Source organism: Accipiter gentilis, chromosome 17 (genome assembly GCF_929443795.1).
Source record: "Accipiter gentilis chromosome 17, bAccGen1.1, whole genome shotgun sequence".
Classification (NCBI taxonomy): domain Eukaryota; kingdom Metazoa; phylum Chordata; class Aves; order Accipitriformes; family Accipitridae; genus Astur; species Astur gentilis.
In genome coordinates this window covers 15,576,647-15,590,334 of record NC_064896.1, presented here as the reverse complement: position 1 = coordinate 15,590,334, position 13,688 = coordinate 15,576,647, and the positions used below count along the sequence as shown (strand labels likewise).

At 38.7% G+C, this 13,688-nt stretch overlaps 1 protein-coding gene across 7 annotated transcripts in view; it reads right to left on the bottom strand.

Annotated features, from left to right (window-relative positions):
* SOX6 (SRY-box transcription factor 6) overlaps positions 1 to 13,688 on the bottom strand; it is a 381,650-nt gene that overhangs the window by 84,035 nt on the left and 283,927 nt on the right. For all 7 annotated transcript variants that reach the window (XM_049819851.1, XM_049819852.1, XM_049819846.1 and 4 more), the window contains one exon: positions 9,528 to 9,607. In XM_049819851.1, the coding sequence (XP_049675808.1) occupies positions 9,528 to 9,607 (80 nt within the window). The remainder of the gene's footprint in view (positions 1 to 9,527; positions 9,608 to 13,688) is intronic.

Below are 13,688 nucleotides of genomic sequence, written 5' to 3'. Positions count from 1 at the left end.
CAGTATTTCCTTGTGTAGAACTGTACAGACAGAGAACAAGAAAACCGAATGCTCACCTACCACTGCTAATCATACTGAGAGGCAAAAGCACTACAATTACATTTCTACAGGCTCCCATAACAGAATAATGAGACACCATCCCAGTACTAAATGGGTGCAAGTCAGGAAAAAGGAAGAGTCCCATTTAAACCACCTCTCTCAATTCCCACATCTGAATCCCCACCTTGTGAGAAGATGCCGAGGCAGCTCTACATTTAAGAGCTGAATTTTTGAAAGTGCTGCTTGGGGTTTGAAGCCGGAATGTTTTCCTACTTTTGTAAGAGACATGGACAGTTCTTTTGGCAGCTCGCAGACATTCTATTATTTTCACTAGCAAAAATGGACGAAAGACAGGGATATAATAAATATATACTGGCTCTACTTATCAGGAGAAGCTTTATCAGTCAGCTGGGGCACATCTGGGAAAAAAGTCACTCAGGTGCATCTCTAGCATCCCATTCAATTAACATACCATTAAAAATGGTTTGTCCCTGTTCAGCCTGCTGCATTACCTGATAAGTCAACATATTTAAAATGTATATTTAAATGCAGAAAAAAGTGAAATGTTTTCTTTGTGAAGCAGAAAACAAGCCCAGTTTACAGGTATTTTAAAGCATTAGAAATAATTGTGCTTTACAGGCTGCTTAGCAGATCTCTCACACTGATCTTTTACTGTATATTTAGAACTTTCATGCACCTTCAAGGAAAATTAAATAATTTCCTTAAAGGAAGTGCACACAAAATTATGCAAAACATATTCAAATGGGCTTGTAAAAATTACATCTAAAAAAAAAAATTCACATTTGCACCTCAAAACCAGGTAACTGGGAACTTACTATTACAAATTCATTGTAAGCTGATGTATTTTACACGAGTAAATGTGAATTTGGCATAAGACTTCCATGCTTTCTGAACTGCAGTGAGTGTGATGATATTTCAGCAACAGTACTGGGACCAGATTAGAATGGTTATGAGGCCTGTTCTTAACCCTCCACTAGGTGTTGAAGACTGCAGCAGAAGACATGGCCTGTACTGAATGAATTACTATGGATAGTTCACAGATGTGTTATTTAATAAAGCTGTAGACTAGTTAAATCTGGTGACTTTTTCTGTTTCTAGTGTGTAGGACAAATGATGCAACTTCTTTGAAAGGACTTTACAGCTTTTATTTCTCACTTCACTTCCAAAAATACCAGTGGACATGACAACACATTCGCACTATTCCTGCACCTGAAATATTTCTTCATTTTCATTCTTAGCTATTTGCTGTAATTCATGCACAACACCAAAATATGTGCTCTATTGTGTTGACTTCACTCAATTTTGTGAATGATTCCTTTAAGTCTTGAATAATCCCTTAATACTGGCATTTAAGCATAATGTCTTTTTCTTCCTGTATTCCTTAAGATGCTCCTCCCTCCAGTCTCTTTTTTTCAGGACTGATACCCAAGCCTTCTATTGTGCCTCCAGCCATATGCAGCCTTCATGCTGAGTCTAAGAATAGACAGATGATTCCAACTTTCTATGAGTTAGGATGCTTTTCTAGTTTCTCAGTCATATGGATTCTAAAAACACTGCAGACCAAATACATCTTAGACAAGCAGTGTGTTGGAGGCAATGCCATTCCTATTTCATCATCTAAAAAGACTCTACTCAGTGATAGCACTATCTACACACTGATTTGATGAGTTCTATCTCATCTTCTATGAATTTCCCTTTCTTTCTGAATTGGGTCAGTGGGAGGGAATACTCCCTTATAATCAAAGAAAGACCTTCTGAAATAAGGCAGGTGATGATATCTTTCCAGTCCACGCATCTTTAAGAGAATTCTTCTGCTTCCTTTGAGCATATGTGTGTGTGTGTGTGTGTGTGTATGTCTACACCTAGAAGCTCTCATCTAAACATCTTTATTCTTAGAACTTTTGATTCACATGAAAGGTGGGTTATTAAGTTTTCTTCTTGTGTAGCAATTAGTCAGGAAAGAATGATGATACAGAAGTGTATTATTTTCCTTTGTGTATAGACCTGACTTAAAAGGCATTTTTGTCTCTAATCTGATTGCTGCTAAGTTCCTAAACATCCAAATATGTTAACACCTTCACAGGAAAAAATCCTTGATGTTTGTAATTTGTAGCCAAATTAAGCAGCTTGCTCTATGGTTATCAGAAGTATAATAAAATCCCAGAAATATATTCACTTGCAGCTAAATCCTGTAAGGCATACACCGTATACATTTCTAGGAAGCTTGAAGGAATCCAACTGCCAGCTCAGAGTATGCCTCACAGTCAGCCTATTCCCCAAAGGAATGCCAGAGTTTTAAAAGAGCTTTAAAAAATGTGCTCGTCCCCTGATGGCACTCTGTAGTACTGGTGCCTCTGGTGCTCTGTCAGTAAATGCAGCGGGAACTTATTTGCTTCTTACTGCCTTCTGAGTGAATACATACCCCAGGGAGGGAGCTTTGCAAAGCACAATTATTTTAAAATAGAGCCTGGGCTTTCAGTGAGGGGCAGCCAGTTGTTAAGGCAGCGAGAACGCCCTGTTGACACTGGGCGCTCAGCCCCATCCAGTCACTTGGGCTCAAGCTTCTGCCTTGATACAGACTGAAGAGACACAGGAAACCTCCTGCAATCCAGGCTATAAGGATGACATCCTTTTAAACATACAAGCTTCCTGATAAGGGAGTTTATGCCTGTGCCATTTATGATCCCAATGGTAAATTCTCCCTGGAACAGAACATATGGGCCTGGAAAGCAGCTGCCCTGCTTGGTAAGATCTAAAGATGCAAAAGACGGGGATCGTGCCAGGAGCCTGATCCCTAGCTGCCAGATTGAAAAGTCTTCCCTCTCGGGACAGGAGAGCCGGTGCAGGACGGGAGCATTTCCCAAGGCGGAGGAGGTGTTGGTCATCTGAAGGGAACAGAAACAGAGAGCTATGCCAGACTGGGTGACAGCCCGGTGGCTAGTGTCCTTCCTGCAACAGGGGGAAACGCAAGCCCGGGACTGGACTTTGGCTCGCCACAGGCAAGACAAGTACTAGAACTGCTACAGACTATAGAAACAGCCTCTTCCTTAAACATTCCTATAAATTTTTTATGAAATAATGTGACACTGTTTCCATTAAGCAAGAATGAGAGTAACAAAGACATGCTGTTTAAAGCAGTCATTGGAGAGGCAGGGTATTGAATGGGTGAGAAAAGGGTCTTGCAGCTGCAATGCTGCTGTACCAGGCTGATTACTCTAGCTAATGATTTTGTTTGTTTGTCTGTCCATTTTTACTTACTTGAAGAGAATAGGGAGACTCCCTCTCATTTTGGTCAGGGATGCCATTGCTGGGAGAGCTAGGAAAATCCTCCTGGCCAAAATTTCATCAGAATTGATACTTTACTGCAAAAAGTCTCAATTTTGATGGGCTGGGTTTTTTTGCTGAAAATCACTTTGCCAGATAATTCAGGGCTGAAGATGAGAAGGAGTGGGAGAAGATGGACTATTAAGAAATTCTGCAAAGAAAGGAGGTCATATGGTAAAATATTGACTCAATGACATCATTTTCATTGATACTGCCACTGATATAATTCAACTTGATAACACAGATATTACATAGAGACATAAACATTCAAGTAGGGAAAGGCACAAGTATAACTATTTCATTGATTTTAATTAAATTTTCCAAAGTATTGCAAGGTTGGCATATTTTTAATTTTATTTTCATTAGAGGGCTTGCTTGGTCTCTCAGAGCCCTAATAAAATCTTCTTTCAACATCTTTCCTTCCTCTGCTACAACCTAAATTTCTACATAAGAAAAAGACCAAAATATTTAATTTACTACTTCCATATACTGAAATTTGCACACACCATTCCCTTAATTTAGGCTACTATTCACTGTATCATAATAAGGAACATTCTGTTAAAATATGCCCACCTAGAGCTCAATAGTCTTTGAATGCTAGATAAAATCATTCTATAAGGCTAATGAAGACAGAAACTCTGCCTGTAACAATATTAAGTTTGTTTTCTCTAGTGATTCGAAGAAGTGAGCAATCTGTCAGTAATACATTGAGGGAAATTACTTGTCTTGTAGGAATTCCCGCTGACAGTCGCTCACTCACAGTGCTGACCCAAACATCTACCCGCTGACAAACAAATTACAGTGTCTAACTTTGAAAAGGTAACTAGCTGTTTTTAATTTTGATTGGTCTCACCAAATCTCTTTCACATTTACCCAATCCTCATTCTTCATTGTGTTTTAAAAAAAAAAAAAAAAGGAAAACCCCATGGTTTTTTGCATTTCAAAAAATTATTATTGCCTACATCCGAGAGTGTTATGTCAGATAAAACTGTTAAACTGTGTCTAACCAACATTAAGACTGGCAGCCCTGCCAGTGACTGACTGGGTGAGTGAACACATTACTGAGACAGCATTGTAGAAATTAATTTTCTTCAATAAAGTGATTTTTAAGGCTCATATATTTCACAATCTAAACATATGTCACTGTTTCATAAACAAAATAAATGGATTAAAATAATACATTACCAATATGCTGACACATGGAGATATTTTAATTAGAAATACTTAAGCTGCGTGATATTTAACTGCTATATTTGTTGAAGAGGAGCAGGCATCATTTAATAAGACATAAGGCAGGTACATCACTTTGCATGATGTGGTACCAGAGTGGGACCAAATCACCTCCAGTGTGAGCTATTGCTATCAGATCATATTAGCCCCACTAAAAAATTGCTTTAAGGTTACAACATATAGAGGAAACTCCATAAGAGCAACAGTCCACTAAAATAACTTTTTCATTGAAATAATAAGTCACCAAGATTCTAGTTCCTGAGAATAATATTTCTTCATAAAAGGCCACATTTAACATCTTAGCTATTTAAAGGCCATATTTACATGACTGTCGCATTACATTGGCCTCTTTCCTGCACATTCTTCTTGACTTACTTTAAGGACCAGCACTAAAATAGCTGAGGAAAGCAAATGTCAACTATGTCCTGAAATTTATATGTGTGAGAGAATTGGAATAAGTAGAAATGTAATATATTGTTTACTGTACCGAGTGCCCTCTGTTCTCTAAAGGTCAAAAGCATTGTAACCTTAGAGTTACAGTTTCTGATTGTTCCCAGGGTTAAATACATTATCAAAATTAATGGTTCAAACCCCTCAACCTTCAGATATATGAGTATTCATGCCTCCATCTGCTGAACTGTTCAACTAAAAATAGCATTCTTTGGCCTTCGCTCTACTAATATTGTGCCCCTGAGGCAGGCTATGCAATGCTTCAGCAGCGCACTGGATCTGCACCCAGCAGTATTAAAAAAGGTCATTTACTTTGTCTGCAATTAGAAGAGAGGATGGAGGAGTAGGATGAGATGGGAGGGGAGAAAAGAAATAGACAAATATGTGTTTAGTTAAAATTTATACTTTTTTAAAATGGATTCTAAAAACTTCAGGCTTCAAGAACACAGCTGCAACTATAGTTAAGACTTGCCAAGGTTCATTAGTGTTATAAGCGATAAATTTTGAAGGACAAATTACACAAATAGTTTGGGGAAAGAGTTATGAACAAAAGTTTTTTTGCTTTGCTTTTTTTCCTAGAGCTCACTTTGTTTAGGAATAACTCCAGCTAGCATCATTGTAGTGCTTCCATTTCTATCAACAGTTTATCAGTCATGGTTGAGAGAGTTGCAACATTTCCTTATTTACCCCACAGACTGCTTTGTAGAAATATCTAAGACTGAAGACAGATTTTTTTTTAAACAATAAAGAGCATATAGTAACATTCTTTTTTTGAAAGTAAGGACATATAGGTGCCACCTCTGCCACCACTGAGACTTCCCAGTAACTAGGTTACTGCTACCAGCACCATGAGAGCTGGGAAAACCCATTTCACGATCAAGTTCACTCATTTAGCAAGATTCCTGGGCACACATATCTAGAATCAGTTAATATCAGTGCAGTCATCTGACAACTAGGGAAGAAATTCAGGGAAACAGGAAAGGGGAGAAACTCCAGAGAAAGTGGATATAAAAAAGAGGAGCAAAGGGAAAATTATTGACAAGTTTTACTGCTCACACCAATTAATTAAAGCGACACACTTTTGTTACACACATGCATCAGAACTGGTTCACACACCACTATGCATACCTGCTACAGGTGTATTTGGTAATATATCTGTAAACTATTTAGCAGAAGGTTGATTTGACGGGATTCACTCACAGTTGTTTGAAGCTGGAGGGGTGAACAGAAATAGCTTGGTCCTTCTTCTTAGACCATACCTAGAGAACTGTTACCTCATCAGCAAGACCCTCCCTCACACTGAGAGTCCTAACAATGCTTGATCCTATCACACATATTATTTAAATCTTGGCAAAGTTGTTGAAACTGGTGAGCTGGAGCTGAGCTGTCAATGGGAAGTGTGGAACACAGAGGTTTAAGTCATTTTGTCAACATTATCAGTGCCACCATCAGGAGGTCAGTATACAGATAAAAAGAAGCTATCTGATGTCAACCCAAAGCAGAGCAAGCCACCCCTTCACAAACACCGACTGGCATAAATGTGTAGCAATTACTACTTTCTTTCAGGCTACTCAAAGCTACAACTGAATATTAATTGTATTTTACCACTAGCTGATCAATGTGACGCAGAATCTTAAGAGTGGATAGGTCAAACAGGTCTGTTGCTGAAGGAGAACTTAATTTTTTTAATTTTTTTTTTTTAAAGCAAGGCCCATGAGAGTGAAACTAGTTACTTGAGAAATTCCTAGATATGATTTCAATAAAGTTTTTTAACTCATGGAGATATATAATCCACTGGTGAACACAGAAGTACAATTCAGAGAAAATACATTTTGATAACAATGTGCTAAATAGCTTGAATAAGATGGGCAAATCATTAATTACAAACTGCCCACTGGAGAAACATTCTCTGTGGAATAATTGCTATCATGACATGATGTACCTGTGAATAAATTGTCTTCTGTGCTGTTAGATTCAGAGCTTCCATAGAAGTTGTCCTAACACACAGAAGGATGAGAACACAAAATTGCTGCTAGCTCCTACCTGAAGCATGATCATCCCCCCCCCAAAATATAAGTCAAAAAAGAGGAGAGATTATAAACTTGAAGCTGACAAAATTTCCACTGCAGCTGGCTATGGGTTATGGAATATAGTTTTGGAACTAATAATAATGCCCTGGTAAAGCTGAAATGTAGAGCTACTGCAAAGCTTTTTTAATTGAAACAGCTTTCCCTCCCCAAGTTCCCCAAACACAGATATTACACACACGCTCACATGTAGAAACAAAACCAAACCTGCAAATGCATTAGCTATTTCTCCCACTGGCTGAAAGGAACAGAGATTAGTTTTGTGATCAGTATTTTTAAGCACTTGGGAAATACTCAGATACCATGGTCACAGCATTCATGTAAATAAGTAAGTGGGTGGGGTGCGTGGAAGAAAGGAAACAAAACAGAGAAAGAAGGGGGAAGGGAAGCAAAGATGGAAAAATGAACTGAAATGCAACACCCCTTGCAGTCTTCATGACGCATCAGGTATAACAACAAATTCCCTCCAACAAACACACCCAAGTAAGTGTTCATTTAGGGAACACATAGGGAATTTACACAAAGAGACTATTAATAGTAGGAGTAAATAAAATTTAGTTTAGCCAATTTGACAATCAGATGAGCAGGTATCAACTGAAGGTTAAGTGCTCTATTACTTAAGTTCTTATTAAACATTAAAGGTTTGGGAATCCCATAAAAGAGAAATTCCAATAAGATAGAAAGGGGGAAGACAAACAAAAAAACTCTTTTACAACAAATATATCTGAGGGGAAATTCAGGCCCCTCAAGCACGCAAATGTTTCTGAATTATTAGCACCACTTTTTTTGCTCATTGTTTTCTCTCTAATTGTGCTCGTCATGTTTAACAGCTCAGTCTATCATTTCTGCAAATTAATGGAATTGCACTATTGCTGTAGGTTCTGATCAATGCTGATATGCAAACAGATCTGTGGGTCAAGCTACAAATGGATCTTGTAAAAGAAAAGAATTGGCAATGCCTGTGGTTTAGATCCTGTTTCTTTTGCAGATGAACAGTTTTTATCCTTTCCTGCCTTACGGTCTTGTGTAGGCTCAGTATTTGTTGTATTGCATTTCAAAAGTAGCAAAAATAATCTCTCTATTCACAAAGCTGATTTCTGAAGTAGTTTCTCAACTAAAGCTAATGAGACTTTTGTTTCAGAAAGTATTCAAATACAGGTTTTCAAAGGATAACTGTTTTTCCTTTTGAAAAACTTCCCTTTGGTTTGAAGCCTGTCCAAGGTACAGTCTTAGCATAATACTATCATGACCCAAAAGTATTTTTCTGAGATCTTTCCCTGCCGTGTCAGGGTGTTCTCTTTTCAAGTTTTGATTGTAGGTTAGGTCAGACATGAACTCAAAGGGTCTTTTTCACCAGTTCTGGACCATCAGTGAACAGTGAGTCTTGGTCCCATTCTCACTTATCCTAAGTTAACTTGGCAAGAAGGATACCAGCATTGGGTAAAGCCAAGAGGATTTTTAATTTGCTGTGGTCCATCTGCAAAATGATATAATTGCAGAAGGGTAAGCAGAGTAGATATATTTGGATATTAACATGGCAGTAGATTGCTACTCTAGGCACAATTTAGTCCTACTTTGCATCTGAACCCAACTCCAAACTAAGTCAAACAGGTTTCAAAGGTTTACTTACAAATAGTTACATGCATCTTTAATGGCCTTTCCTCTCATGTTCAGTTACTTCCTTTCCGCACTTTTTAACTCTGAAAGCTTTTGACTGTTTCTTCATTATTTATGACATTGTTGTGTCTTTTCTTGTGAAATTAAAAACTTCTTGCCACAAAAAGCTAGCTAATAATATGGCACATAAATCTTTCTTTCACAACATTTCATTCTATATATGCCCCCCGCCCCCCAAAAAATGACCAACCCAAGGCTCCTGACCATGCTTGACATCTGACCAGCTTAAAGCACAGAAAGGTTGAGATTACCTAAATACAGAAGCTAAAAGAATTTGCAATTTATTGTATTGTCAGTACCACACTGTCTGAAAAAAAGAGAAAACCCCAATAACACACATTTGTTTTGATACACTCACTGCTCCAATTAAAGGTAGTGCATTGCAGCTACAGGGGAAAGAATGAAAATAAAGTACAAAAACATCTTTGAACTTATCTCCCATCAACTGGTCATATAATTAAAAAAAATACCATTAAGTCTGCCAATTCGAAACACACAGAGCAACGTCTTTCACTCACAGCATCAAGGTTGGCCGCACATCGCTGTATTTGCAGTACCGTGAGTACATAAGGTGTTAATCCTCCTGGGCTGTGCTCAAAAATTATTTAACATTCAGACTATTATTTAGCATACAGCTGGTTAGCAGTTTTCCCCTAAAATGTTGGCTTCCATCCCACATTTTTTTGTTCTGGCACATACCTGGAGCTGTAAAGGGCTGAGTCCAGAAGCAGCAGCAGCTGCCATTGTTGATGGAATGAACTGCACAGGGTAGTTATCACCTGTCGGGAGAACAATGCGTGCAGGTTCAGACAACGAGCAGAGAATAGCAGCAGACAAGTGCAAACACAGACCTAGGATTGCCTGTGCTCCACAGCACTCCTCTAAGCCTAAACATCTGCAAAAACAAAAGGCTTCGCTGGGCACGGACTTGCCACGCTCCCTTGGAACTTTTTTGTTAGCAGATAGCTGGTAGGCAAACTGGCAAAACATAAATGTGATACTCGTGATTTTCATTTTCAAAAGCAAATGTTCTAATCAAGCGCGTAAGCTTCGGCACAAGATGGGCCTTAAGGCCAGAGACACACAGACAAGATATCCCAGGAAACCCCAGTGGTTCCCAGAGGAAAAGAATTGGTGCTGCCACATGTTTCCTGAAACAGGAGAAATTTGTTATAACCCAAGAAATTTCAGCCCTGTTTAATGCAGGGTGATTTCTTTTCAGTATCGAGTGGCTTTTTCCTGGGAAAGCTACCTAGCCAGCTCAACACAGGTTGAGGTTTTTTCTTGTTTTGCTTTGAGGTCCTCTGTCTTGGGACAACTCCTTTAAGGTAGCCATAGAGAAAAACAAAATTAAATCACTTCTAAAAATAGCTTGAAATATAATTTTAACTTTCTTTTAGATCCAGGATCCTACTGAAGCTGATAGATCAGATAGTTGTTCAGTTACATGAAGATTCAGGCACTAAAGTTTCTGTGTTCTCTTCACTTGAAACTGAAAGTGTGTGCCCTCTGCATTGAGGAGACAACAAATACTCCAGAAAGTAAGAGATACTACTGATCCAAAAGAAGCATTGCAACATTACATCTTATAGCACCTATGGGTGTTCCTACTTGGGAGCCACTGCAACAATGCATCACACAGTGCCATTGAGACTTAGTCAATGTAAAGAATGAAGGAAGGTTGAAATAATTTAGCAGTGTAATCTGTAATATAAAAACTAATACAGTGATGGATAAATTACACATTAACTATGATTTATTGGAATATCACTTTGGCTCAAGCTACTTAAAGTCAGTGTTATGTACTATCTGTAGGCTACATTTTAACAGGCTGCTCCTCTATACATTTTTGAGATTTACAATAATCAGTCTGTTTTACATGAACTTTTCCACACTGAAAGCAGAATGTAGCAATGAAGGAAAATACAGAAATCCAAAATAATATAATCAGGACATTCCAAGAGTTAGATTTTTTTGCCAGCCCTCTCAAATAAGTAATGATAGATGAAGTCTTTGCAGATGCTGGATTCCTCAGAACTCTCGCTTTTTACCACCTGAAGTGCTATTGTGTTCAGCCTAGTTTAAATGTTCAGCTGTTTCACTTTTTTAATAAATTGTACATGTCTAATCCACAAGGTTTCTTTGCATCATATCCATAATACCTCATCAGACCATTGAGCACAGTATGTGCTTGTACACAGTCCAGTAACAATTGGATTCTGATTGCATATGGAGCTCTGCTACAATGCATTCACTAACGCTATATTGTACTGGTGTCCTATGGAGTAATGTTCAAAATATCTCCTCTTATTTTCCCCCTTCCATGAGGTTGATTTTAGTTTGCAATGATGTTGGGGTTTTTTTCTTAAAAAAAAAAAAAAGGGGGGCAACAAAAAAAACCCCTAGATCCTTTTCTTAAAGTACTAAAGCTGTCTGTTTATGGTTAAATAATTCTACTCATCTCTTTGATATTTATAAGAAATTATCTGAATAAATAAGATCTTAATCTAAGTTAAATAAAGTTTCTTTCAGAAATAGCTTACAAGGTTTTAAAAAAATCACAAAGATGTTGAATTAACGATGCTTTAAATGGGGGGGAATAACCATCTGAGTTATCAGCATGGACTGCCTTGCAGAACATTTCGGAGGCATTCTTTCTTTAAATATCATGAATTATTCATTCCCATTCCACACAGCAATCTCTTCTTTCTCCCTCCCCCTCCACATACACTTTTTAAGTTCAATACCAGTTGCTTTATTTGTACTAAAACATTTTCCATGTCAAACATATTTTTAAAAAAATCAAACTCTAAAAGAATTCCCTGCGGCACTCCTTTTTCACAGCTGTCATGCTCCTATGGTTTGAAATAGCCAGCTATTTTACACACACATGCACACACACACACAACCACACCCTGTAGTGTTCTCTTGCTCACCTGCTGGCTACAGTTCTTTCTTTTGTTACAGGAAAAATAATTTTATAGTTATGCCATTTATTTGTTATTACAACATAATACTGTCCCTTTCCCCCCTCATTTTAACATGCTAAATTATGGCGAAGTCCTGGTATGTTAGCAGTATCTTTGTGCTGAGAACAAAAATTAATACTCTTTCAGCTCTGGAGTACTTTGCTGACACCAAGCAGTAAAAGCAGAGCAAAGGTACTTTCTTCTCCCTTGAGGAACCTGAGCATGCAGGGAATGGACTGGTTTTAATTTTTATTTACACGAGGTACCTATTTCCCCCTCTCATTTTGTCAGTGCAAGAATGGATCAAGAAGCTTCTCAGTAGCTGTCTTGGAAAGAAAGCAGTCAATGTATTTTAGCAATTTTTTTCAAATTTGTTTCTCGATTTGGAATGCTTGCGTGAGGATCCATTCTTTTAAATTTGTACAAAAGGCGGCAGAACACGTTCAAACAGGTCTGCTCTAGGTACCGGTGTGTGCTGGCCTTTGATAACCAGGAGGGAGAAGAATGCCGGAAGAAGAAAATCTGTCACGTTTTGCAAACTGATCTCTTCAATCTCCTTGCTGCACCGATTGTCTATTTACATTTGGCTGCTGTTGTTTATATACAAATTGGTATTTACAAGCCATGGAAAAGTATGCCAGACTTCTGTTTCATTTGTCAGGTTGAGCAACATTTCCAAATGAATAAAAGCAGCGAGCAATTGTACCATGCTATTCTACCTAGAAATAATGTGAATGGTTTTTTTTGTCTTGGATGAAGTGATGAAGCTTGGTGGACTTTATTTATAGGATGTACGGACTCAGTTTCCAGATCAAGGCTTTGTGAGCTGTGAGGAAAGAAGGATGTCTGGCTCTTGGGAGTCTCAGGATAGGGGGAAGTTGTTGCTCTATTACCCGTCTTTCCTAAAACACAGTTTTAAGACACAAGCTGACTCTCCTCATCTGACTTACAAAGCTTTTGGTTTGATGATGGTTTCTCCATTCGGGGATTGTAACTTAAAATCCGTCTCTTCGCGCATGGATCTCAAACTGCCACTTGCTCACTCTCCATGCGGAATCTCAGAATAACAGGAAAAGGAGTTGGAAGAGGTGTGAGAGGTCACAAATCCCAGGACCCAACCCTCCCAGGCATAATGAAGTGACCGAGGACAGCTTACCTCTCCTCAGGGTGTTGTTGGGATACAGCAAGGATACAGATGCCCACACCTGCAGTATTCCCACATAGAGCATGCATTTCATTTGTGCAGCAGCATCAGGATTGTGGAAGATGTTAATAGATGTAACGGGCTAAGGCAATACTATGGAGCATCTCCTCTGTCCGATGACACTACCTCAGTTCTGCCTTTGTTCTGAGCAGGGTTTGCCACAGCACTGCCTTATTGCCATCCTCCTGTCGCAGCAAAATCAGTTGCCCCATCAATTCTCTCTGCGGGTAAAGAACTCCAGTGCAAAAACCCAGCTGAAAATATTCTGCTGCCTACTACCACTTCCAGCTCTTACCTCAACATTTAGGTGTGAGGCACATATGGATTGCTACAACAGATCTTGAGGTTACGGATTCCTTGTTCCAACCAGTAAATCCCAACAGGGAACACACGACAGACTTTAACTCAGTCCTGGGGAATTTCCATTAGAAACAAGACTCATGCAGCACCTCTGCTATGCAGAGATACACGGCCAACTCAGTACACAGCTGATTTGATGTACGCTTTCTGTTCTCACCTGCCAAGAGGAACAGCAGCCTACTGAAAATAGAGTGCTGTGCTGTGTAAAATTTAAACCACCTTACAGCTTTAGGAAAAACTTCTGAAAGGCCTGTTCCAAATGGAAAGTGCAATGATGGACTTCAGTGAAATCCAGCAGATCTAAGATGATGTTAGTTATGTGGATTA